Source organism: Anomaloglossus baeobatrachus, chromosome 9 (genome assembly GCF_048569485.1).
Source record: "Anomaloglossus baeobatrachus isolate aAnoBae1 chromosome 9, aAnoBae1.hap1, whole genome shotgun sequence".
NCBI lineage: Eukaryota > Metazoa > Chordata > Amphibia > Anura > Aromobatidae > Anomaloglossus > Anomaloglossus baeobatrachus.
The window spans coordinates 225,620,365-225,648,080 of NC_134361.1; the positions used below are offsets into that span (position 1 = coordinate 225,620,365).

Genomic DNA, 27,716 nt, shown 5'->3' on the forward strand with positions numbered 1-27,716 from the left:
ATAGAGTCCACCTGTGCCAGACCAGCTGAAATAGCTTGGAGCGCCCACACGGCCGCGAATGCTGGAGCAAACGACGCGCCGATAGCTTCATAGACAGATTTCAACCAAAGGTCCATCTGTCTGTCATTGGCATCTTTAAGTGAAGCCCCATCCTCCACTGCAACTATGGATCTAGCCGCAAGCCTGGAGATTGGGGGATCCACCTTTGGACACTGGGTCCAGCGTTTGACCACGTCAGGGGGAAAGGGATAACGTGTATCCTTAAGACGTTTGGAGAAACGCTTGTCTGGATAAGCATGGTGTTTCTGGACTGATTCTCTGAAGTCAGAGTGGTCCAGAAAAGTACTCAGTTTACGCTTGGGATACCTGAAATGGAACTTCTCCTGCTGTGAAGCTGCCTCCTCTGCAGAAGGGGCTGGGGGAGAAATATCCAGCAGCCTATTGATGGCCGCTATAAGGTCATTTACCATGGCGTCACCATCAGGGGCATCCAGATTGAGAGGGGCCTCAGGATTAGACTCCTGATCACCCTCCTCTGTCTCATCATGTAGAGACTCTTCTCGCTGAGACCCTGATCCGCGTGATGACGCCGAGGGTCTCTCCCAGCGAGCCCGCTTAGGCTGCCTGGGACTGTCATCTGAATCAGAGCCTTCAGCCTGAGATGCCTGGGACCCCCTTGAAGCACGGATTAACTCCAACTGAGGGGGACCGGGGAACATTGACGCAGCAGTGTTCATGGACTGAGTAACTGGCCTGGACTGCAAGGTCTCTAGGATTTTTGTCATAGTGACAGACATCTTGTCAGCAAAAACTGCAAACTCTGTCCCCGTCACCGGGGCAGGGTTCACAGGCGTCTCTGCCTGGGCCACTACCACCATAGACTCCGGCTGACGAAGTGGCACAGGGACCGAACATTGCACACAATGGGGGTCTTTGGAACCTGCCGGTAGATTAGCCCCACAAGCGGCACAAGCAGCGTATACAGCCTGTGTCTTGGCACCCTTGCGTTTTGCGGATGACATATTGTCGTCTCCTCAGAGCAATATAGGGTATACAGCCAAGAAGCGACCTTACAGTGCAATATATATATATATATATATATATATGGTATAGAGAAAAAAATACCCCAATATAACACTGTGGCACTAGTGGGGCCAGCACTAATGTGCTGCTTACCGCCCGCTTAACGCGGGTGTGTGGTCGCCAGAAATCCCTTGTCTGGGTCTCCCAGAGCCTGTGTCCGTTCTCCAGCCAGACTGCATGCAGGAATGGCTGCCGGCGTCCTGTGGAGAGGGGCGGGCCCTGGGCGTGTGCAGACAAAGTGCGGGAAACCTGCGCCCCACTGTGCTCAGTGAGAGGGCTGGAGTATGTAAATAAGACTCCAGCCCTCGGCGCTGACTATCGTACAGCGTCTCTCCCTTGCCCTGATTGACAGGGTGGGGGCGGGAACGAAGCGGAGCTAGGCCGCAAAAGCCGGGGACTAGATTTATAAGCGCCGCCGTCGTAAAAGCACGGTCGGCGCTAAGTCCCCGGCGCACCACAAGTCTCAGCCGCGCCGCCTCTCCAGGGGCGGCCGGCGCGGCAGTCCCCAACACATAAAGTCCCTCAGAGAAACTGCAGTGACTGTAACCCCAGCGCACAGCGCTACTGTCCCCGGCGCACTAGCACACCCAGCAAGTCTGGAGTGTGCGCGGCCTGTCCATACGGGGACACAGAGTACCTGAATGTTGCAGGGCCTTGTCCCTGAACGGTACCCAGCTCCGTATCCAGCAGGTTCTACGGGTCTGTGGATGGAGCCCGGCCTCAGGGCTTGGGGGCCGGTAAGATCCCACTTCCTCAGAGCCCCTCAGGGGGATGGGGAAGGAAAGCAGCATGTGGGCTCCAGCCTCCGTACCCGCAATGGGTACCTCAACCTTACAAACACCGCCAATAGGAATGGGGTGAGAAGGGAGCATGCTGGGGGCCCTAGTATGGGCCCTCTTTTCTTCCATCCGATATAGTCAGCAGCTACTGCTGACTAAACAGTGGAGCTATGCGTGGATGTCTGACCTCCTTCGCACAAAGCTTGAAAACTGAGCAGCCCGTGATCCCACGGGGGGTGTATAGCCAGAAGGGGAGGGGCCTTACACTTTTTAGTGTAATGCTTTGTGTGGCCTCCGGAGGCAGTGCTATACACCCAATCGTCTGGGTCTCCCAATGGAGCGCCGAAGAAAAGATCATTTGTCAGGGAATGCTGGGAGTTGTCGTTTGACAACTGCTGGAAAGAGATAGCTTTATATATAAAGCTATATAAAATCTACACTGAGTGTGTATATCCGCTAAAGGACTCCGCACCGTCGCATTTACAATCACAAAACTTTGCACAGATGCTCCATGTGACTTAGGGAACATCATAGACTATGTTTTGACGGGAAAATTTAACCTCGCGCTTTACAGTTACTCTCCAAAATCCAGCCTCCATTAAAGTAAATGGAGCTACAGGTTATTAATAGATGCTGTCAGTGGTTGCTATAGGAACAGAATAAGCTGTTAGTATAGAACGCTTATGTGTGAGGTAATAAGATGTCGGTGGTGAGACAGAGAGATACAGTAAGTGGCAGACAGGAAAAGAGACCATCAAAGAGGCAGACCAGGAAAGCGAGAGAGAAAACGAGACAGTGGGGGAAAGAGACAGACTATTCCGGGCAAGGCCCGGGTACTACAGCTAATTATATTATAACACACACACACGTCCAAAAGTAGGTGGACTGTGTGTAATAGGGTTATCAAACATGGTGTAAAGTGAAGCTGACTCCATTGTCCTTACCAACCAATCAGATTCCACTTTTCATTCTTCAGACTCTTTGTAAAATGAAAGGTGGAATCTGATTGGTTGCTAAGGGCAGCTGAGTCAGCTTCACTTTACACCATGTTTGATAACCCTATTACACACACTGTCCACCTACTTTTGGACCAGTGTGTGTGTGTGTGTGTGTGTGTGTGTGTGTGTATATTTTAGTACAGACCAAAGGTTTGGACACACCTTCTCATCTCTAGAACGACTGTTAAGAGGAGACTTTGTGCAGCAGCCTTCATGGTAAAATAGCTGCTAGGAAACCTCTGCTAAGGACGGGCAACAAGCAGAAGAGACCACAAGGAATGGGCATTAGACCAGTGGAGATCTGTGCTTTGCTCTGATGAGTCCAAATTTGAGATCTTTGGATCCAACCACCGTGTCTTTGTAGAAAAGGTGAACGGATGGACTCTACATGGCTGGTTCCCACCGTGAAGCATGGAGGAGGTGTGATGGTGTGGGGGGGCTTTGCTGGTGACACTGTTGGGGATTTATTCAAAATTGCAGGCATACAGAACCAGCATGGCTACCACAGCATCTTGCAGCGGCGTGCTATTCCATCCGGTTTGCGTTTAGTTGGACCATCATTTATTTTTCAACAGAACCATGACCCCAAACACTCCTCCAGGCTGTGTAAGGGCTATGTGACTAAGAAGGAGAGTGATGGGCTGCAACGCCAGATGACCTGGCCTCCACACTCACCAGACCTGAACCCAATCGAGATGATTTGGGGTGAGCTGGACCGCAGAGTGAAGGCAAAAGGGCCAACAAGTGCTAAGCATCTCTGGGAACTCCTTCAAGACTGTTGGAAAACCATTTCCGGTGACTGAAGCTCATCAAGAGAATGCCAAGAGTGTGCAAAGCAGTAATCAAAGCAAAAGACGGCGACTGTGAAGAACCTAGAATATAAGACAGATTTTCAGTTGTGTCACACTTTTTTGTTAAGTATTTCATTCCTCATGTGGTAATTCATAGTTTTGTTGCCTTCAATGTGAATCTACAATTTTTAGAGTCATGAAATTAAAGAAAACTCTTTGAATGAGGTGTGTCCAAACTTTTGGTCTGTACTATATATATATATATATATATATATATATATTTATCATCTCATCTCTTTCCAGCTGTTGTCAAACTACAACTCCCAGCATTCCCTGACAACTCCTATTGACGTTGCAGTATCATAACAGGTGGAGGGCAGGAGGCTCCGCATCACACTTTAACAAATACACAGAACCCCCAACTTAGCAGCAGAATATCCCTTTAAATGATGACATCTTGTATTTCCCTTTAATTAAAGGCTCCCTCTCGGTCACCAGGATCTGCGTTTAATCCCGTTTTGCAGACATATCACATTTACAGTCCATCCGGTGGTAATCTGCAGACCTCGGTGTCCTCTGCGGGATTGTGTTGCAGACACTTGAGCAGTGTGAACGAGCCCCTAATATCGGACCATTCATTATCAATTGCCGGGAGGTCATTCTTCTATTTTTTTTATATACAGTAAATATTTTTAGAATTGATCTATTAAAATAACAAAAATGAGTAAAATTGTTATTTTTAGTTCTTTTGAAACTTTAAAAAGTTGCGATGTTGTTTGTCAAAAGCACAGTGCCCCCCCCCCCCCACAACTAAAGTCAATGGCATTTCTATGAAAGTCTCCACTATCTGCATAAAGAGGTTTTAGGTGAAAATGGTGAATTCTTTGAAGCTTAATCAGATGAATGAAGTAGTGAATAAGCCTTAGTAAGAATGGTGATGTAGTCACAGCCGCGGCCACTAGGGGGCGCACTCTTACCCGTGTTTACAGCCATATAGTTAGCTCTGTATCTGTCTTATCCGAAATTGCACTTTAAAAGGGAAGCAGGCGGCCATTTTTCTGGTGGCAGCAAACAGAGATGTGACGTAAATATGACTGACGGCGTCGATGTGTCCTGAGAAGGGCGATCTGATGCCAAAGCGAGCGGAGCCGGATATCAGCCAGGTCTGATTAATTTGGAGAGATGCACAGGACTGAATTGGGTAGAGTCATAGCAGACGTGATGGCCATGGTCACATCCCTATGGAAGTGAGCGGAGCCGGATCTGATTAATTTGGAGAGGTGCACAGGACTGAATTGGGTAGAGTCATAGCAGACGTGATGGCCATGGTCACATCCCTATGGAAGTGAGCGGAGCCGGATCTGATTAATTTGGAGAGGTGCACAGGACTGAATTGGGTAGGGTCATAGCAGATGTGATGGCCATGGTCACATCCCTATGGAAGTGAGCGGAGCCGGATCTGATTAATTTGGAGAGGTGCACAGGTAACAGGACTGAATTGGGTAGGGTCATAGCAGATGTGATGGCCATGGTCACATCCCTATGGAAGTGAGCGGAGCCGGATCTGATTAATTTGGAGAGGTGCACAGGTAACAGGACTGAATTGGGTAGGGTCATAGCAGATGTGATGGCCATGGTCACATCCCTATGGAAGTGAGCGGAGCCGGATCTGATTAATTTGGAGAGGTGCACAGGTAACAGGACTGAATTGGGTAGGGTCATAGCAGACGTGATGGTCATGGTCACATCCCTATGGAAGTGAGCGGAGCCGGATCTGATTAATTTGGAGAGGTGCACAGGTAACAGGACTGAATTGGGTAGGGTCATAGCAGATGTGATGGTCATGGTCACATCCCTATGGAAGTGAGCGGAGCCGGATCTGATTAATTTGGAGAGGTGCACAGGTAACAGGACTGAATTGGGTAGGGTCATAGCAGATGTGATGGCCATGGTCACATCCCTATGGAAGTGAGCGGAGCCGGATCTGATTAATTTGGAGAGGTGCACAGGTAACAGGACTGAATTCAATAGGGTCATAGCAGATGTGATGGCCATGGTCACATCCCTATGGAAGTAAGCGGAGCCGGATCTGATTAATTTGGAGAGGTGCACAGGTAACAGGACTGAATTCAATAGGGTCATAGCAGACGTGATGGCCATGGTCACATCCCTATGGAAGTGAGCGGAGCCGGATCTGATTAATTTGGAGAGGTGCACAGGACTGAATTGGGTAGGGTCATAGCAGATGTGATGGCCATGGTCACATCCCTATGGAAGTGAGCGGAGCCAGAATACGCCTTTAAAAAGGATGAAACTATTTACATAGATTCTTAAAAAGTGTCCTGTATCGGTTCTCACCTTCTTAAGGAGCTGCCACCAATTTCTTAATATGTTTTCGTTTCGCCCATAGCCAATTCCAAGCCCTAATCCTCACGGTCCCCTCTGTGCGGTCACAGCCTTCATCATCCACCCCGGGCCATCTTGCACCATCGCCGCGGAGCTGAAGCACATTTCATAGTGACGTATTCAGCTCAATGGCGGCGACAGGTCGGGGTAGATGGAGACATCGTCCACATCAAAAAGTGGAAAAGCGAGAAACCTTATGTGAGGTAAATCCTGGGATATGAAGAGGAATTATGACTAGAAGTCATAATTGCTCTCATCACTCCCTGGCAGTGCCCCCCTCCCTTCTTGTGCTCAAATGTCCAGCATCTGTGAAGGTGTCACATCCCACTTACACCTCCAACAGCCATCTCCTCTGATATGGAGATGAGATGATGTGAGGACAATGGACCCAGGATGACTCCCTGCCGTCACCCTGTAACAAGAGTTGTATCTCATTAGCAAGGCTTGGAAGTAGCCAGACAGAACGACTCCAGTAAAAAATGGTTCATATCTCGCAAGCCATATCTCCGATAAATATGGCAACCATAAAAATGGTGTTTGCGCAGGCGGACGATGCTGGCACACCTTTTTTATGGAAGGGGGAGCTTGGGAAATACCCCAGGCGTGATATCAGCCATATGGGAACTCGTAGACAGGTCATGAGTCCCCTCGTTCTGTAGCTAAATTCATAACTGTCACAATGAGAGCATTGGCGTCTGCCTACGACGCTCCCAGGCAAAGTTATGGCCAATATCCCCTTTGCTGGATAATTCTGATCCATGCAGGGGGAGTAGCAGTGCTCCCTGTGAGGTCACTAAGGTAGGAGGGGACCTGGATTTGGCCAGGTTGATAACCCTACTTCGACCATTTTCCAAGGTTCTTCTCGCTGGGGGCACGTGTAGGAAACATCTGTGGGAGTTCCTGGAAACCTGGTCTACAGCGCCCCCCTGTGGCCAGACGCAACAAGGTAACTGCTGGAACTGTGTATGCCTGTTTGTAAACCATGCTTTATCTGTAACTGTACTCTGACATAACTGTATATTCTGTAGATTCCCTATTGTATATATTGTAGTTTCTAGTGTGCTTTAGGCTGATTAAATTATATAATTAATCTTGGGCTGTTCTGTTATCTCGATCTTGAATCCCACGTCTGTGTGTTCGGCTAATAGTTACCGTAAATCGGTTGGTGGCAGCGAGTTTGTGCCAAGGATTATTGTGGGGAGGCCAGTGAGATTCGGGAAGATATTATATATTCCGCCCGCGGAGGTCGGGGGAATATATACCTTACTCTCACCGGGGACCCTTCAATAATCGGCATAAGTAGTATAGCGGCCTCCTTGCTTATTGTCGGGCAATTCCATAATTGGCCTGACTATAAGAGGGGCGCTAGAGAGCGCGTCACGTGCTCTGTCTGTCGGTCGGGAGGTATAAAGTAGGGGTGACCCCCACTTGTTACCCCCCGATTGTGACGTACTGGTAGCCAGCGCGGGGGATTTCTGAGTGACCCCCCCGGTGGTTTGTGACATATTGGTGGCAAGCGGTGGGATCGAGATAATAGTGTGTGTGAGTGTGAGACCCATACTCCCAGACACTAAAGACTGCCTGCAGCAGCTGTGGCTGCTGGGGTCTTCAGACTAGCTCAACACTAGAGTGTCAGAGTGCAGATACTGTAAGGTGTGTGGAGGCATCAGGTGTCAGTTCTGTGTCAGTGACCAAAAGTCTGCAAGAATGGCTGAGAGCACCAGGAGCAAAGCCAAAGGAATGGCCGATGCTCAGGCCAGAGACGATGAGGAGGTTGTCCACGAGTCCTCCAGGAGCTCGACGCCAGAAAACAGCTCTGCAGAGGACATTGCACAACCAGGCACTGCTGGACAAGATGAGGAGCAGCTCGCCCAAGGGTCCTCAACGAGCCAGACGCCAGCCCTCCGCTCTGCAATGGACAGTGAAGCACCAGGCTCCGCAGCAGGCCGCAGATCACCACGTGCCATTCCACCGAGCCTGGGAGGCTCGGATAGCCTTCTTCAAATGGCTATGGCCCTACGCCAGGCTGGAGACCGGGAGGGCTACAAGGAACTCGTGAGCGGCAAGCAGCGCATGAAGAGCGCCAGGCAGAGCGTAACTACCAGCTGCAGCTAGCTCAGCTCCGGCCCTCATCAGCCACCCGTGACCTTCCAGACACCAAACTTCCAAAGGTCCGTGTTGAGGACTTCCCAGTGCTGGAGAAGGATGGAGACTTGGACTCTTTCTTGACTGCTTTTGAACGGACTTGCTTGCAGCATCATCTGAACAAGGACCAGTGGGCCAAATACCTGACCCCCCGTTTAAGGGGTAAGGCCCTGGATATCCTTGGGGACTTGCCTGCTGAGGCGGATCAGGGCTACGACACCATCAAGCGGGCCCTGATCCAACAGTACAACCTCACCCCGGAGTCCTACCGCAAGAAGTTCCGGACGCTGCAGAAGGGACCAAAGGACTCCTGGGCTGACCACCGGCGGGCACTTGCCCGAGCTGCCGACCACTGGACCCAAGGCCTGCAGCTTTCCACCGGACCGGAGATCCTGGACTTGTTCATCACGGAGCAACTCTTGTGGAACTGCCCTGAGGATCTCCGCCAGTTCATCCGAGACCAGAAGCCAAAGGGATCCACGGCTACAGCTGCCCTGGCAGATGACTACACCAACAATCGGGCTCCTGAAGCCAGGAGAGCAGCCACCAGCAGCACCTGGAGAGGGGGTAAGATGAACTCTGCGACTGCCCCACCTGCCCCTAGACTGCAGGGGGTGTCCCCCTCAACTCCCCTCTCCAGGCCCGTGGCAGAACCAAGACGGTGCCACCAGTGCAACCTACCTGGACACTTCAAGGCCATGTGCCCTCAGCGTCCCAAGGCCCCGGCTCCGTCCCCGTCCCAAGGGCCGCCCAAGGTGTATTGTGTGGGTGGGGGTGGTGGTAGGTCCCTGGACAGCTTCCAACCTGTCACCGTCGGCCAGTCTGTGACCATAGGACTGCGAGACAGCGCCTCGGAGGTGACTCTGGTGCGGCCTGAGATGGTGTCCCCCCAAGACTTGATCCCTGGAAAAACCCTCGCTGTCTCCGGGATTGGAGGCATTGACCCGGCGCTGCCTGTTGCTGACATTTATGTGGACTGGGGCGCAGGGCGAGGGGTGAGGGAGGTGGGGGTAACTGATCGGATCCCTGCAAACGTGCTACTTGGGACAGATTTGGGGCAGATAACCTCCCAGTTTGGCCCCGCCCCAAAGGCTGAACCTTCAGCCAGTGCTGACATGACTCCTGACAATGTTAATGTGTTATCTATGAATGATGTAAGGGAGGAGGGAGTGAACTCTGATATTTCTGCTTGCACAGACACCATAGACACACACGCAGCTGCAGCTGTGACAGGAGGGGAGGGGGTCAGAGAAAGGTGTGACAATGCCTCTACAAGTAATCAGCCTGTGAGCTGGGATCTGTTGCCCTCTGCAGGGATAAGCAGAGAGCAGGGTGCTGCAGGGGGAGGACCAGTGTGTGGGGTGGGGGCTACCACAGCAAATGTGGGGTCCCCAGAGATTTCACAGCGGGGTTCTGTTGCTGCAGGAGGGGAACAGGCAGGTGAGATTGGGGCCGGTCCAGGAGCGGAAGTGCTCCCAGGTAAGATCTCGGTGCATGGTTCCCCCACAACCGGGGTGTCAGGAAGCCAGGTAGGTCTGCCTGAACCGGCGACTTGGTCAGGAACGGAGGAGGAGCAGGCACGACCCACGGTCGCAGCGGCTGTGGCCGCTGTCACCCGCAGTGGGAGTGCTGGAAGCCAAGGGGCCTCCCGGAGGTCCGATAGCTCTTCCCCTTCTGACCAAGTGGCAGCCGAGTCAGGTGGAGGCCAGGACACAGGTCCCGGGGTACTGACTGAAGATGTGACAGTCTCGTCGATTCTGGCCACATCTAGTCAGGAGTTTCAGGCAGCGTTAGAAGCTGACGACAGCCTGAAAGCTCTTAAGGAGCAGGCGGCACAGCCTCCCTCGGACTCGGACCCGGAGCGAGTGGTCTGGGACCAAGGACGGCTGTACCGGGCCACGGTCCAGCAGGGTTCACCGGAGGCGTGGCCCAGGGACCGACAGTTGGTGGTACCCTATCCGTTCCGGACGGAGTTGTTGCGGATCGCACATGAGATTCCGATGGCCGGACACCTAGGGATCGCTAAGACCAAGGCCAGGTTAAACCAGCATTTCTACTGGCCAAAAATGGGGGCCGATGTGGCTGCCTACTGCCGTTCGTGTGAAACCTGTCAGAGAGTGGGGAAGGCGGGGCCACGCCCCAAAGCCCCACTGGTATCTCTGCCAATCATCGATGAGCCTTTCAGGAGGGTGGCTGTGGATCTGGTCGGCCCGCTGGCCATCCCCAGCAGCTCCGGGAAACGCTTCATACTGACGGTAGTTGACTATGCCACCCGGTACCCAGAAGCAGTGGCCTTGTCGTCCATTCGGGCTGACAAGGTGGCCACCGCATTGCTGGAGATTTTCTCCCGAGTGGGTTTTCCCCAGGAAATGCTCACCGACCGGGGGACCCAATTCATGTCCCAGCTGATGGAGACCCTCTGTAAGCAAGTCCAGGTGCGACATCTGGTGGCCAGCCCGTACCATCCACAGACTAATGGCCTGTGCGAGCGGTTCAATGGCACCTTAAAGCAGATGCTTAAGATGTTGGTCGACTCCCATGGGCGTGACTGGGAGCGGTATCTCCCACACCTGTTATTTGCTTACCGGGAGGTTCCACAGGCCTCAACAGGATTCTCACCGTTTGAGCTCCTGTACGGGCGACGTGTGCGGGGCCCCCTGGCTCTGGTGAAAGAGGCTTGGGAAGGGGATTTGGCCACCCCTGGAGTGTCGGTTATCGAGTATGTCATGCGCTTCCGGGACAAAATGCAGGCCTTGACGCAACTGGTACACGACAATATGGCTCAAGCCCAGGCCGATCAGAAGCGTTGGTACGACCAGAACGCTTGTGAGAGGACCTACCAAGTGGGTCAAGAGGTGTGGGTACTGGTCCCCGTACCACAGGACAAGCTTCAGGCAGCCTGGGAAGGCCCATACCTCGTGTACCAGCAGCTCAACCCTGTGACGTACCTGGTCACCCTGGACCCTGCCCGTGGAAGGCGGAAGCCCTTCCATGTGAACATGATGAAGGCACATCATGAGCGGGAGGCATGTGCACTCCCTGTGTGCAACCTGCCCGAGGAGGGAGAAGCGGAAACCCTCTTGGATATGCTAGCCCAGGTTAGGGCAGGCGGATCCATTGAGGATGTGGAGGTTGGCCACCAGCTCTTGGAGGACCAACGGTCCCAGCTGTGGGCCACCCTACACCCCTTCCGGGGGTTGTTTACCAACCAGCCCGGAAGGACTGACTTGGCTGTCCATCACGTGGACACTGGGGATCATCCCCCGATCCGGCGTTCAGCATATCGGGTCTCCCTGGAGGTGCAGCAACACATGCGCCAGGAGATTGACGAGATGCTGAAGCTGGGGGTGATCCAGGCATCCAACAGCGCTTGGGCCTCGCCTGTAGTCCTCGTCCCTAAGAAGGACCGAACCACTCGGTTCTGCGTGGACTACAGGGGGCTCAATGCGGTCACGGTCGCCGATGCGTACCCAATGCCACGCATCGATGACCTGCTCGATCAGTTGGCCGGGGCTCAGTACCTGACCATCATGGACCTGAGCCGGGGATATTGGCAGATCCCCCTGACTCGCAAGGCCAGGGAACGCTCTGCCTTTATTACCCCATTTGGACTGTACGAGTCCACGGTGATGCCATTCGGGATGAGGAATGCCCCTGCCACTTTCCAGCGGATGGTCAACACCCTGCTCAAGGGACTTGAAGGGTACGCGGCCGCGTACCTGGATGACATTGCCGTCTTCAGTCCCACCTGGGAGGACCACCTAGAGCATCTAGCACAGGTGCTCAGGCGGATCCACCGGGCAGGTTTGACCATCAAGCCGGGAAAGTGTCAGCTGGCCATGAGCGAGGTCCAGTACCTCGGTCACCGGGTAGGTGGGGGAACGCTGAAGCCCGAGCCTGAGAAAGTGGAGGCCATCGCATCCTGGCCCACCCCCAGGACCAAGAAGCAGGTGATGTCCTTCTTGGGGACCGCTGGGTACTATAGGAGGTTTGTTCCATGCTATAGTAGCCTGGCAAAGCCCTTGACGGACCTCACCAAGAAGAAGCTGCCCTCTGCAGTCGATTGGACAGTGGACTGCGAGACAGCCTTCCGGGCCCTAAAGGACGCCCTGTCCAGCCCGCCCGTGCTACAGGCAGCCGACTTCACGCGGCCGTTTGTAGTACAGACCGACGCCAGTGACTTCGGCCTCGGTGCGGTGCTCAGCCAGGTGGACTCTGCGAGCCAAGAGCACCCAGTCTTGTACCTGAGCAGGAAGCTGTTACCAAGGGAAGTGGCCTATTCTACAATGGAGAAGGAGTGCCTGGCCATAGTGTGGGCCCTGCAGCGTCTGCAACCCTATCTATACGGGCGCCACTTCATCGTGGAGACGGACCACAATCCCCTCAGCTGGTTGCACACCGTCTCTGGGACGAATGGGCGATTGTTGCGATGGAGCCTTGCGCTCCAGCAATACGACTTCACCATTCGCCACAAAAGGGGCCGTGACCACGGTAACGCAGACGGGCTGTCCCGACAAGGAGAGGTCGCGGACGGGCGCACGGGGGAACACCGGAGTGTGCTGCCCCCTAGCGCCCTCAAAAGGGGGGAGGTGTGAGGCAAATCCCGGGATATGAAGATGAATTATGACTAGAAGTCATAATTGCTCTCATCACTCCCTGGCAGTGCCCCCCTCCCTTCTTGTGCTCAAATGTCCAGCATCTGTGAAGGTGTCACATCCCACTTACACCTCCAACAGCCATCTCCTCTGATATGGAGATGAGATGATGTGAGGACAATGGACCCAGGATGACTCCCTGCCGTCACCCTGTAACAAGAGTTGTATCTCATTAGCAAGGCTTGGAAGTAGCCAGACAGAACGACTCCAGTAAAAAATGGTTCATATCTCGCAAGCCATATCTCCGATAAATATGGCAACCATAAAAATGGTGTTTGCGCAGGCGGACGATGCTGGCACACCTTTTTTATGGAAGGGGGAGCTTGGGAAATACCCCAGGCGTGATATCAGCCATATGGGAACTCGTAGACAGGTCATGAGTCCCCTCGTTCTGTAGCTAAATTCATAACTGTCACAATGAGAGCATTGGCGTCTGCCTACGACGCTCCCAGGCAAAGTTATGGCCAATATCCCCTTTGCTGGATAATTCTGATCCATGCAGGGGGAGTAGCAGTGCTCCCTGTGAGGTCACTAAGGTAGGAGGGGACCTGGATTTGGCCAGGTTGATAACCCTACTTCGACCATTTTCCAAGGTTCTTCTCGCTGGGGGCACGTGTAGGAAACATCTGTGGGAGTTCCTGGAAACCTGGTCTACAGCGCCCCCCTGTGGCCAGACGCAACAAGGTAACTGCTGGAACTGTGTATGCCTGTTTGTAAACCATGCTTTATCTGTAACTGTACTCTGACATATGTATATTCTGTAGATTCCCTATTGTATATATTGTAGTTTCTAGTGTGCTTTAGGCGATTAAATTATATAATTAATCTTGGGCTGTTCTGTTATCTCGATCTTGAATCCCACGTCTGTGTGTTCGGCTAATAGTTACCGTGAAGCGGTTGGTGGCAGCGAGTTGTGCCAAGGATTATTGTGGGGAGGCCAGTGAGATTCGGGAAGATATTATATATTCCGCCCGCGGAGGTCGGGGGAATATATACCTTACTCTCACCGGGGACCCTTCAATAATCGGCATAAGTAGTATAGCGGCCTCCTTGCTTATTGTCGGGCAATTCCATAATTGGCCTGACTATAAGAGGGGCGCTAGAGAGCGCGTCACGTGCTCTGTCTGTCGGTCGGGAGGTATAAAGTAGGGGTGACCCCCACTTGTTACCCCCCGATTGTGACGTACTGGTAGCCAGCGCGGGGGATTTCTGAGTGACCCCCCCGGTGGTTTGTGACACCTTATAAAAAGGGAAAAAAAAATCAAACCACCTTTCCCGTTTTGTGTATACAGCTCCCGTGCAGATTTACATAAGGTCCTTTTTTTATCGCCATTAATAAAGTGAACCTAAATTTTAGGTCCAGTCTTTGTTGCGCCTCCATAGTGACGTGTACAGACTTCAATGGGCGAAGGCACGGGGCATGACTTGTCTATCAGTCACCACAATATCAGACCGTCCAGATTAGGAGGAGGCTGATGATGATGATGGCGGCGGCCGTTTCTCTCTTCGCGGTTCTTTTTTTGCTTTTTCGCTGTATTTTGCTTTGATGGCGGCCTCCCAGTTTTTCTTCTCCATGGTGTATAACCTCATGGCGGCCTGAGCATCCTGGATCTACCGAGGTAAAGAGCAGAAACGTGAGCACAGAAGGGTTAAAGGAAAGCAGTCACCAGTTTTTTTTTCAGAATTCACCCAAAGGTCTCCCCTTCTGCAGCTCCTGGGCTGCGTTCTATGAAGCTGCACCTTGTTCCTGATTCCCCCTGCAGACCCCACAAATACCTTTATAAAATCTGCCGCCACATATATAAATTAACCGTTCTAGTCGGATGGGGGGGGGGCGGCCTTCCCTTGGTCGGCCATTCCTTGGTCGGATGGGGGGGGCGGCCTTCCCTTGGTCGGCCATTCCTTGGTCGGATGGGGGGGGCGGCCTTCCCTTGGTCGGCCATTCCTTGGTCGGATGGGGGGGCGGCCTTCCCTTGGTCGGCCATTCCTTGGCCGGATGGGGGGGGGGGGCGGCCATTCCTTGGCCGGATGGGGGGGGGGGGCGGCCATTCCTTGGCCGGATGGGGGGGGGGGCGGCCATTCCTTGGCCGGATGGGGGGGGGGGCGGCCATTCCTTGGCCGGATGGGGGGGGGGGGCGGCCATTCCTTGGCCGGATGGGGGGGGGGGGCGGCCATTCCTTGGCCGGATGGGGGGGGGGGGCGGCCATTCCTTGGCCGGATGGGGGGGGGGGCGGCCATTCCTTGGCCGGATGGGGGGGGGGGGCGGCCATTCCTTGGCCGGATGGGGGGGGGGGCGGCCATTCCTTGGCCGGATGGGGGGGGGCCGGCCTTCCCCTGGCCGGATTGGGGGCCGGCCTTCCCCTGGCCGGATTGGGGGCCGGCCTTCCCCTGGCCGGATTGGGGGCCGGCCTTCCCCTGGCCGGATTGGGGGCCGGCCTTCCCCTGGCCGGATTGGGGGCCGGCCTTCCCCTGGCCGGATTGGGGGCCGGCCTTCCCCTGGCCGGATGGGGGACGGCCTTCCCCTGGGCGGATGGGGACGGTCTTTTCTGCGGTTCCTGTCCCTCCTTCTGCCGTTGTTCGCCGTCCTCCTTTCATGACTGATGCCTCAGTCATCATCCAAGTTGCTCTGCAAAATTCTCACGCCTGTGCAGAGTCATTCCCGACTTGCACAGTTTGCAGTACTCCATTGCAGGCAGAGCCGTAAACATAGGTGCGCTTGCGCGAGCCGGTGACGTCTTTGAGCGTGCACGAGAATTAGGTCGGGTACGAGGAGGACGCAGGTGACATCATCCACATCGCCGGCCATAATCTCGCGCCTGCGCAAAGACCTCACCGGCTCGCGCTAGCGCACCTATGTTTTTTGCTCTGCCTGCAATGGAGTACTGCAAACTGTCCAAGTCGGGAATTACCCTGCACAGACGCAAGATTTTGCAGAGCAACTTGGATGATGAGGGAGGCGTCAGTCATGAAAGGAGGACGACGAACAATGGCAGAAGGAGGGACAGGAACCGAAGAAGAGACCGCCCCCCCGTCCGACTGAGAAAAGGCCGCCCCCATCCGACCAGGAAAAGGCCGCCACCCGTCCAACCGAGAAAAGGCCGCCACCCGCCGTCCAGAACGGTTAAATTTACATACGTGGCGGCAGATTTGACAACGTTATTTCTGGGATCTGCAGGGGGAGTCAGGGAACAAAGGCGCAGCTTCATAGAACGCAGCCCAGGAGCTGCAGAAGGGGAGACTTTTGGGTCAATTCTGGAAAAAACTGGTGACAGGATCCCTTTAAACAACTTTACGTATTTGACGTCTTCCCCCGGGAAGGTTCCGCGTGGATCGATGGTCGGAAGTGAGTCATTACATAAAGACATTATAGCCCGTAGAGCAGCGGATAGAAAAAGGTTTGGCAATAACATCCGGATTTGGACTACTTTGTCCTGAAGGACCCACCGGCGTACGACCGCCGAGACCCCCAGTCATGGGCCACATGCATAAAATAATCACCTGATGCCACCAAAATTGGCTTTGGGAAATCGTTAAGGTGGTCTTATAACCAGGAGAAAGCGAGAACAGGTAAAATGGGTAATAACATGGCGGATAGTTGGGGTAAGTGATTGTATAGGGAGGGGAATGTGGAGGGGGCTTCGATACTTACCGAGCAATGTTCTCCGCTCTGGACTTTTACATTTAGGATTTTCTCACACAGGAGCTTCAGGGAAGGACGCGAGGCCTAGACGGGGACGACACGGGACGGAGGGGTCAGAAAATTATTACATTCAGGAGACTTAGAAAATTGTGTGGTTTTTTTGGGTGTCTCCGGTTCCGGCGCCTCCTCTTTCGGCCATCTTTGTCCTCCTTCTTCTGAAGCCGGGGTGCATGCCGCGTCCTACATCATCCACACTCGCAGGCATTGAGATCCTGCGCAGGCGCACTTTGATCTACCCTGAGCAGGGCAAATCAAAGTATTGTAGTGCGCCTGCGCAGGATCTTGTGGATGACGTAGGACGCATTATGCACCCCGGCTTCAGAAGAAGGAAGACAAAGATGGCCAAAAGAGGAGGCGCCGGAACCGGAGAACAGAGATACTCAATCTGACCAGTCTGCACCGCACCTTAGGTGAGTATTATAAAGTGATTTTTATGTTCTACACAGCGGCCTGGGCTGTTATATACAGTATTCTAGAATATATAAGAGCCCGCTGGTGGTGGCCACAGCTTATAGGCCCCAAAACTGGTGACGGGTTCCCTTTTAAAGGTCCACGTGACACTTATGGGCGACTCTGACCCCGTCTGATGGGATCTCACCTTCACCTTCTGCTTAAACGGTTTGTACTTCTGAGTGTCTCTTATGGATTTCTTAGGATGATCTAGAAAGAAAATCTAGAAAAAAAAAACAAAAACTGTAACTACAAATACAACACAGGTAAGAAAATAAATGAAAAACCGACCGATTTTACATAAAGGGGGTTCTCAGCTTCACACAATCAATACATGATAAACAGCGGATTATAAAGTCCCCTGGATCCTGTGATCTATGGGTACCCAACAATAATTAATATCCCAGCAGTGCCCCCCCTACAGGCCAGATGAAGAATTACATAGTGCCCATTCACATCAATAGGCTGCTGATGTGTTGCAGGACAGGAGTGAGAATCAGATATACAGCGCCTTGCGAAAGTATTCAGCACTGCACAGCACTAATTATATATATATAATATATACATACACACACATATATAGTGCCTTGCGAAAGTATTCGGCCCCCCACTGCACAGCACTAATAAATATATATATATATATATATATATATATATATATATATATATATATATATATATATATTTTATTATACACACACACACACACACACACACACATATATATATACAGTGCCTTGCGAAAGTAGAAAGTATTCAGCCCCCTTGAATTTTTCAACCTTTCCCCACATTTCAGGCTTCAAACATAAAGATAAAATGTAAATATTCTGGTGAAGAATCAACAACAAGTGACACAATTGTGAAGATGAAGGAAATTGTTTATTTTAAAATTTTTGTAAAAACTGAAAATTGTGGCGTGCAATATTATTCATCCCCTTTACTTTCAGTGCAGAAGGTGATTGAGGATCTCTGAATGATGCAATGTTGTCCTAAATGACTGATGATGATAAATATAAGCCCCTGTGTGTAATCAAGTCTCCGTATAATGCCCCTGCTCTGTGATAGTCTCATGTTCTGTGTAAAGCGCAGAGAGCATCATGAAGACCAAGGAACACAACAGGCAGGTCCAGGATACTGTTGTGGAGAAGTTTAAAGCCGGATTTGGTTACAAAAAGATTTCCACAACTTTAAACATCCCAAGAAGCCCTGTGCAAGAGATCATATTGAAATGGAAGGAGCATCATACCACTGCAAATCTACCAAGACCCGGCCTCCATCCAAACTGTCATCTCACACAAGGAGAAGACTGATCAGAGACGCAGCCAAGAGGCCCATGATCCCTCTGGATGATCTGCAGAGATCTACAGCTGAGGTGGGAGAGTCTGTCCATAGGACAACAATCAGTCTACACTGCACAAATCTGGCCTCTATGGAAGACTGGCAAGAAGAAAGCCATTTCTCAAAGATATCCATAAAAAGTGTCGTTTAAAGTTTGCCACAAGCCGCCGGAGACACCAAACATGTGGAGGAAGGTGCTGGGGTCAGATGAAACCAAAATCACACTATGTGGGCACAATGCCAAACAATTTGTAACAGCAACACAGCTCATCACCCTGAACACACCATCCCCACTGTCAAACATGGTGGAGGCAGCATCATGGTTTGGGCCTGCTTTTCTTCAGCAGGGACAGGGAAGATGGGTAAAATTGATGTGAAGATGGATGGAGCCAAATACAGGACCATTCTAGAAGAAAAGCTGTTGCAGTCTGCAAAAGACCTGAGACTGGGACGGAGATTTGTCTTCCAACAAGACAATGATCCCAAACATAAAGCAAAATCTACAATGGAATGGTTCACAAATAACCGTATCCAGGTGTTAGAATGGCCAAGTCACAGCCCAGACCTGAACCCAATCGAGAATCTGTGGAAAGAGCTGAAAACTGCTGTTCACAAACGCCTCCATCCAACCTCACTCAGCTCCAGCTGTTTACAAAGAATGGGCGAGAATTTAACCTCTCCATGTGCAAAACTGATAGACACATACCCCAAGAGACTGCAGCTGTAATCGCAGCAAAAGGGGGCGCTACAAAGTATTAACTTACAGGGGATGAATAATATTGCACGCCCCGATTTACAGTTTATTATTTTTTTATAAAAGTTTAAAATAAGCAATAAATTTCCTTCATCTTCACAATTGTGTCACTTGTAGATTCTTCACCAGAACATTAACATTTTATCTTTATGTTTGAAGCCTGAAATGTGGGAAAAGGTGAAAAATTCAAAGGGCTGAATACTTTCGCAAGGCACTGTAGATGAGGATCCATCAGAAATGAAGACACTCAAGTCTTTCCATTCCGGGGAGAAACTGATAATCCCCCCCTCAAAATGGCAAATCAGGCAAAAGATGCCTCAATAAGAAAATCTCTGTGCAAATCATCACTGACCTTGAGATCATTGTGTATAGCATGGCCGACGAGGACACGGCCTCTCAGGAGCTCAGAGACTTCTTTCTGTACAACCTTGTAGTCTTCCCCTACAAGGGATAGAGGGATAGATAGAGGGATAGATAGATAGATAGAGGGATAGATAGATAGATAGAGGGATAGATAGATAGATAGAGGGATAGATAGATAGATAGAGGGATAGATAGATAGATAGAGGGATAGATAGATAGATAGAGGGATAGATAGATAGATAGAGGGATAGATAGATAGATAGAGGGATAGATAGATAGATAGAGGGATAGATAGATAGATAGAGGGATAGATAGATAGATAGATAGATAGAGGGATAGATAGATAGATAGAGGGATAGATAGATAGATAGAGGGATAGATAGATAGATAGAGGGATAGATAGATAGATAGAGGGATAGATAGATAGATAGAGGGATAGATAGATAGATAGAGGGATAGATAGATAGATAGAGGGATAGATAGATAGAGGGATAGATAGATAGAGGGATAGATAGATAGAGGGATAGATAGATAGAGGGATAGATAGATAGAGGGATAGATAGATAGAGGGATAGATAGATAGAGGGATAGATAGATAGAGGGATAGATAGATAGAGGGATAGATAGATAGATAGAGGGATAGATAGATAGATAGAGGGATAGATAGATAGATAGAGGGATAGATAGATAGATAGAGGGATAGATAGATAGATAGAGGGATAGATAGATAGATAGAGGGATAGATAGATAGATAGAGGGATAGATAGATAGATAGAGGGATAGATAGATAGATAGATAGAGGGATAGATAGATAGAGGGATAGATAGATAGATAGAGGGATAGATAGATAGATAGAGAGATAGATAGATAGAGGGATAGATAGATAGATAGAGGGATAGATAGATAGAGGGATAGATAGATAGATAGATAGATAGATAGATAGATAGATAGAGGGATAGATAGATAGATAGAGGGATAGATAGATAGATAGAGGGATAGATAGATAGATAGAGGGATAGATAGATAGATAGAGGGATAGATAGATAGATAGAGGGATAGATAGATAGATAGAGGGATAGATAGATAGAGGGATAGATAGATAGATAGAGGGATAGATAGATAGATAGAGGGATAGATAGATAGATAGAGGGATAGATAGATAGATAGAGGGATAGATAGATAGATAGAGGGATAGATAGATAGATAGATAGAGGGATAGATAGATAGATAGATAGAGGGATAGATAGATAGATAGAGGGATAGATAGATAGATAGAGGGATAGATAGATAGATAGAGGGATAGATAGATAGAGGGATAGATAGATAGAGGGATAGATAGATAGAGGGATAGATAGATAGAGGGATAGATAGATAGAGGGATAGATAGATAGATAGAGGGATAGATAGATAGATAGAGGGATAGATAGATAGATAGAGGGATAGATAGATAGATAGAGGGATAGATAGATAGATAGAGGGATAGATAGATAGATAGAGGGATAGATAGATAGATAGATAGATAGATAGATAGATAGATAGAGGGATAGATAGATAGATAGAGGGATAGATAGATAGATAGAGGGATAGATAGATAGATAGAGGGATAGATAGATAGATAGAGGGATAGATAGATAGATAGAGGGATAGATAGATAGATAGAGGGATAGATAGATAGAGGGATAGATAGATAGATAGAGGGATAGATAGATAGATAGAGGGATAGATAGATAGATAGAGGGATAGATAGATAGATAGAGGGATAGATAGATAGATAGAGGGATAGATAGATAGATAGATAGAGGGATAGATAGATAGATAGATAGAGGGATAGATAGATAGATAGATAGAGGGATAGATAGATAGATAGAGGGATAGATAGATAGATAGAGGGATAGATAGATAGATAGAGGGATAGATAGATAGAGGGATAGATAGATAGAGGGATAGATAGATAGAGGGATAGATAGATAGATAGAGGGATAGATAGATAGATAGAGGGATAGATAGATAGATAGAGGGATAGATAGATAGATAGAGGGATAGATAGATAGATAGAGGGATAGATAGATAGATAGAGGGATAGATAGATAGATAGAGGGATAGATAGATAGAGGGATAGATAGATAGATAGAGGGCTAGATAGATAGATAGAGGGCTAGATAGATAGATAGAGGGCTAGATAGATAGATAGAGAGATAGACAGATAGAGGGATAGACAGATAGAGGGATAGACAGATAGAGGGATAGACAGATAGAGGGATAGACAGATAGAGGGATAGATAGAGGGATAGATAGAGGGCTAGATAGAGGGCTAGATAGAGGGCTAGATAGAGGGATAGACATGGCCGCCGTTGTCCTCACCGTTCTTCACATCCTGGGGCCGGACCCCGCTCACTGCCGTCCTATAGTCGGTGACGCGTTCTGTGGGTTTCACGAACTTATCGTAGACGCATTTCCCAAACTGGTTGACAATGGAGACCCGCGCCAGGACGCTTTCTTCTCCATCTTTGCCCACTCCCACCATCTCACAGTCCATGGCGACGGTCCGTGTAAGTCTGGCACAGAAAGGCGAGGACAGTGTCACATTCCGGGTGTGTCGGTCCGGACCCCTCCGTATGTGTAGACCCCACAGCTAATGCATGTGATGTGAGAGCAGTGTGCGCGGACGGTCACAGGCTCCTCCGGGCTATAGTCCGTGCACGTCACCTTTCCCATTAGATAGTCATATTTATGGCGTACGGTGGAGGTCGGACCCCAGCCCCTATTTGGAGACCTGCGGACTAGCAGCCGCATAAAAAGTATGAGAAGGAGACTATCAGAGCTCCCTCCATTGTAGTCTATGGGAATTGCCAACTCAACACCTTAGAAGTGGACAAAGGACCCCAATTCTCCCAGTAGATGGAGACATTCATGGTATATTGTATAGTGAGGATAACCCTATAACCTCTTGCCCGTCCATCGCTGTGACCGGACACATCCCTGCTTCATACACATTACATTTAATCTTTATTAAGACGCTTTTTTATCGTTTGTTTTTTCTCACATGTTACAGGTGACAGACGGTCCTGTGGTGTCCGGCAATAGAATGTCACAGCGTTTGGCTGCACAAAATGCTCCCTAACTTTCTATGGTTCCTGCTGTTAGTATTCAGTGTACTAGGTAGCTCCTCTGCTGGGTTTTCATCCTTTTCCCTTTAGGACCCTGTGGAGCTCCCTTTCCCTTCGCTAATAATCTGTATTATTAAATACTCTCATTTTCCCTGGACTGGTGCTGGTGATATTCCATTCATTTTTATGCTCTGGTTGCAAGCAGGTGGCTTGTACTCCCCTGTGGTGTCGTTGCTGAAACTTTGCTTAACTTCTACCTGAGCTATCTGTAGATAAGTCGTTCATGCATTTCCCCCGTGTGTCTTCTATAGTGTTTAGTGGGGTTGACGAAGAGCTCATCCCATCTATTCCCTATTTAGGGACCAGTAGTAGGGATACCTAGGGTCAGGTATCCTGCTCGGCGCAAGGTGCGAAACCTATCTAGGGTGGTGGGGGACCCCAGGGACTAGCAGTAGAGATACCTAGGGTCAGGTATCTGGCTCGGTGCATAGGTGCAGAACCTATCTAGGGTGGTGAGGGACCCCAGGGACCAGCAGTAGGGATACCTAGGGTCAGGTATCACTTAGCGCATAGGTGAGAAACCTATCTAGGGTGGTGAGGGACCCCAGGGACCAGCAGTAGGGATACCTAGGGTCAGGTATCCTGCTCGGTGCATAGGTGCGGAACCTATCTAGGGTGGTGAGGGACCCCAGGGACCAGCAGTAGGGATACCTAGGGTCAGGTATCCAGCTTAGCGCATAGGTGAGGAACCTATCTAGGGTGGTGAGGGACCCCAGGGACCAGCACTAGGGATACCTAAGGTCAGGTATCCGGCTTAGCGCATAGGTGCGGAACCTATCTAGGGTGGTGAGGGACCCCAGGGACCAGCACTAGAGATATCTAGGGTCAGGTATCCGGCTTGGTGCATAGATGTGGAATCTATCTAGGGTGGTGAGGGACCTCAGGGACCAGCAGTAGGGACACCTAGGGTCAGGTATCCGGCTCGGCGCATAGGTGTGGAACCTATCTAGGGTGGTGAGGGACCCCAGGGACCAGCACTAGGGATACCAAGGGTCAGGTATCCAGCTTAGCGCATAGGTGCAGAACCTATGTAGGGTGGTGAGGGACCCCAGGAACCAGCACTAGGTTTGGTCAGAGGTCACTATCTCCCCCCTCCCTAGACACAAGGTTTTCCCTTTCCTTTCGCTTGGTACTTGCCCGTACCTAGTGTGACACATGCTAAAAAAAATGACCTATATAAGGGGTCATGTACAGTAAGCGCGAGTCATGGTGGGTCACTTACCCCTCGAACGCCCGGTCCTTCACTAGGACCCTGTCCACGTTATCGGAGGCTTTCTCTGGCAATCCCTGCATCTGCCGTGCGATGCTTCCGGCTTCTGGGCCCAGCGCAGCCTCAATATCATCCGGATCCACGTCATCAAACCAGAGGTCTATCCTGAAAAGCAAAAAAAATCCTCATTAATTATGTAAAATATGTCTTAATGATTAACTCCTTCATCTCTGGCAATTTTCAGTTATTTTTTCCCTTTCTTCCAAGAGCCATAACATATTTTTCTGTCCCCAGCCATATGATGCCTTGGTCTGGAGACGGAGAGCAGCATTTAACAGGTTAACAGCTGCATACGGAGCTCGCCAACACCCACGGCTGTTAAAAGAAGTGATTAAAATCAGCCATCATCTGCCGGGAAAAATGCTGGCTCGCCGTGTGAGCTTGCATTAGTCGGAGAGACCGCATATGTCATACCAGGACATCATATGTCTGTTCAGTCGCAAAATCTGCATCTGGGAAAGCTGGGTGCCACCCAATATGGCCGCCCATGCATTTCGTGATAGCTTTCTGTGCCTAGTTGTATGGTAGGGGCTGGTTATCTATAGCACCACACAGGGAGCTTTATGTGCCATTCAGGATGTTAGCCAGCTGGGTTTGCTACAGGTTGCCATATTAGTTATGGGTGGCACGAGGGCTCGGTGGTCAGCACCACAGCCTTGCGGCGGCTCAGTGGTCAGCACCACAGCCTTGCGGCGGCTCAGTGGTCAGCACCACAGCCTTGCGGCGGCTCAGTGGTCAGCACCACAGCCTTGCGGCGGCTCAGTGGTCAGCACCACAGCCTTGCGGCGGCTCAGTGGTCAGCACCACAGCCTTGCGGCGGCTCAGTGGTCAGCACCACAGCCTTGCGGCGGCTCAGTGGTCAGCACCACAGCCTTGCGGCGGCTCAGTGGTCAGCACCACAGCCTTGCGGCGGCTCAGTGGTCAGCACCACAGCCTTGCGGCGCTGGGGTCCTGGGTTCAAATCCCACCAAGGACACCATCTGCAAGGAGTTTGTATGTTCTCCCCATGTTTGCGTGCGTTTCCTCCGGGTTCTCCGATTTCTTCCCACACTCCAAAGACATACAGATAGGGACTCTAGATTGTGAGCCCCAATGGGGACAGTGTTGCCAATGTATGTAAAGCGCTGCGGAATCTGTTAGCGCTATATAAAAATAAAAAGATTTGAGAAAAAAAGATTTGATTGGTTGTCACCCAGCTTTCCCAGCATCAGACATAAAGCTTGGCACTTACTTTGGCGGCTCTGCTGCGTTTTCCTCACTTGGCTTCTTTTTCGGGTGGCGTTTATCACGTTCCTCGGATAATTTTCTCTTCTTCGTGGTCCCTTTCCTCTTCTCCGTGGTCGCCGGCTCCTTTATTGCTGGGGTCTCCTTCACATGGCCGTTGATTTTTGGCTCAACTTTTTCCTTCCCGTTCCCTTTTTCTTCCTTTTTCAAGCCCTTCTCCTGCTTTTTCGGGGGTTTGGTCGGAGCAGGAGCAGGACTAGTGCTCTCTGGTTTCAGCAACTAAAAGCACAACATTCACATGGTAACATCTAGACATTGTATCCTCCCATACGGGAGCGGTCAGTATACGATAAATTACGAGATTCCCCCACATTTACACTTACAGCCTGTAGCGCTCTCCAGTTAGAGGAGAACTCCTGCGGGGTCCGGGGAGGTAGAGCGGGCGGCACTTTCTTAACCTTCTCTTCCTTTGCTGCGATCTTGGGATAATTTTTCCAGAATTCCTTCTTTTTCTTCTTCTTTTTTGTCTGGGTAAGGATCTTCTTCTCCTTTATGGCTGGAGGGGCTTTGTCTTTCGCTACTGCAGCCTTTGCCATCTCCGGCTGGAAAGACAAAGATAACTATTAGAGGGTTTTTCCCACAATCATAACTTGCTTCATCCATTTGAAACTGCAAATGCAGCTGTGGATGCATATGGTAAAAGATTATCTTTTGCCATATGCATCAATAGTAGGGCATTTCCAGTTTTCCCTCAATGATCTGTCAGCAGCCGCTCTGCCGTTTTTCCACAATGGATATAACAAGCTATGTTCTTCGTAGAGCAGAGTGCAGGACTGTTGATATCTGCTGGAAACCAGCCAACAGATCACTGATGTAAAAATATATGACGCTATGTAGAAGGCAGAAGATAAAATGTGTCAGGTCGAGGTGAGGACAGTGCATAGAATAATACAGCGTTCTCTACACATACATTAGGTGCCAAATATCTGTGGTGGAAGTGGCTGAGCCCAGTATAGCAGAGCTGTGCTGTTATATACGCTCACCAGTCACCACAGCTCTGAGGGCTTGTCACTCAGGAGAGGGAGGGACCTGCAGCACTGAGGAGAAGCAGGTGCTGCGGGGAAATGTAGCTCTTGTCCAAGAGTTGTGAATAGAGTTGGTGCAAATTGATTCGCAGGATTTGGTCCATCGGCCGCTGAACTGGAGCCCTGATACCCACCCCCTACTGCCCGCTATCTCTAAGAACCACCTCCCTCTCCTGCTGTCCCTGAGAACCACCTCCCTCTCCTGCTGTCCCTGAGAACCACCTCCTTCCTCCTGCTGTCCCTGAGAACCACCTCCTTCCTCCTGCTGTCCCTGAGAACCACCTCCTTCCTCCTGCTGTCCCTGAGAACCACCTCCTTCCTCCTGCTGTCCCTGAGAACCACCTCCTTTCTCCTGCTGTCCCTGAGAACCACCTCCTTTCTCCTGCTGTCCCTGAGCACCGCCCCCTACCTCCTGCCATCCACGGTTCTTCTTTTGATTAACCAGTCTGGCGAGACATCACATGTGCTTCACGCAGCAGTGATCCTTGCGCCAGGCAGTTAAGTCAAAAGAAGAGCCACGGATGCTGGGAGCTAGCGAGGCAGTTCTCAAGGATAGCGGGAGGTGGGGGGCGGCACTCAGGGATAGTGGGAGGTGGGGGGGGCAAGCGGGAGCTAGGGGACGGTTCTCAGGGATAGCGGGAGGTGGGGGGTGACTCTCGGGGGGCAGAGGTAGCTAGGGGGGGTGGTTCTTAGGGATAGCGGAGGTAGGGGTGGTTCTCAGCGATAGCGGGAGGTGGGGGGGTGGCTCTCGGGGGGCAGAGGTAGCTAGGGGGGGTGGTTCTTAGGGATAGCGGAGGTAGGGGTGGTTCTCAGCGATAGCGGGAGGTGGGGGGGTGGCTCTCGGGGGGCAGAGGTAGCTAGGGGGGTGGTTCTTAGAGATAGCAGGGGTAGGGGTGGTTCTCAGCGGTAGCGGGAGGTGGCTCTCGGGGGCAGAGGTAGCTAGGGGGGTGGTTCTTAGAGATAGCAGGGGTAGGGGTGGTTCTCAGCGATAGCGGGAGGTGGCTCTCGGGGGCAGAGATAGCTAGGGGGGTGGTTCTTAGAGATAGCAGGGGTAGGGGTGGCTCGCGGGGGGGCAGAGGCAGCTAGGGGGGTGGTTCTTATGGATAGTGGGAGCTAGGGGGCGGTTCTCAGGGATCCTCATTACTTACGATTTGCACCAGTTCTGGTTGGGTCACTGCGACATGAGGTGTAATACCAGACACAGCCTAAAGGACCAGAGTGGCGCTGTATACAATGTGATCACTGTACATGGGGGGGGGGGGGGCATCGCCACCAATGCTAAAAAGTGGAAAAAATAAACATATGTGCCCCCCTATATATAATGTGCCCCCACTGAAAATGTAAGGTAACAATGTGATGTGCGCAGAGCGGCTGTGATACACGTGTCAGCGGCTGCAGGGACTGTACTCACACGTGACTCGGATCAGCGCCTCCACAACTTCATGCTTTCCCAGCGGACACGAAGCATGGTTTCCCCGGAAGCCGTCACCTAATCCGCTCCGGACTGA

At 50.9% G+C, this 27,716-nt stretch overlaps 1 protein-coding gene across 2 annotated transcripts; it reads right to left on the reverse strand.

Moving 5' to 3' along the window:
• Window positions 1-3,945: 3,945 nt before the first annotated feature.
• LOC142251658 (RNA exonuclease 4-like) lies at window positions 3,946-27,716 on the reverse strand. 2 transcript variants are annotated; one of them, XM_075324665.1, is made up of 10 exons: window positions 27,622-27,704; window positions 25,507-25,725; window positions 25,131-25,402; window positions 23,852-24,004; window positions 21,824-22,017; window positions 19,452-19,540; window positions 17,156-17,230; window positions 16,507-16,581; window positions 14,097-14,468; window positions 3,946-6,250 (listed from the first exon to the last, which is right to left on the reverse strand). In XM_075324665.1, the coding sequence occupies exons 2-9, from the start codon at window positions 25,717-25,719 to the stop codon at window positions 14,319-14,321; spliced, it is 1,221 nt and encodes a 406-aa protein (XP_075180780.1). In that variant the 5' UTR covers window positions 25,720-25,725; window positions 27,622-27,704; the 3' UTR covers window positions 3,946-6,250; window positions 14,097-14,318. The 2 variants fall into 2 exon arrangements, with proteins under 2 accessions (XP_075180780.1, XP_075180779.1); XM_075324664.1 differs by lacking the exon at window positions 3,946-6,250 and having other exon boundaries at window positions 13,727-14,468; window positions 27,620-27,716.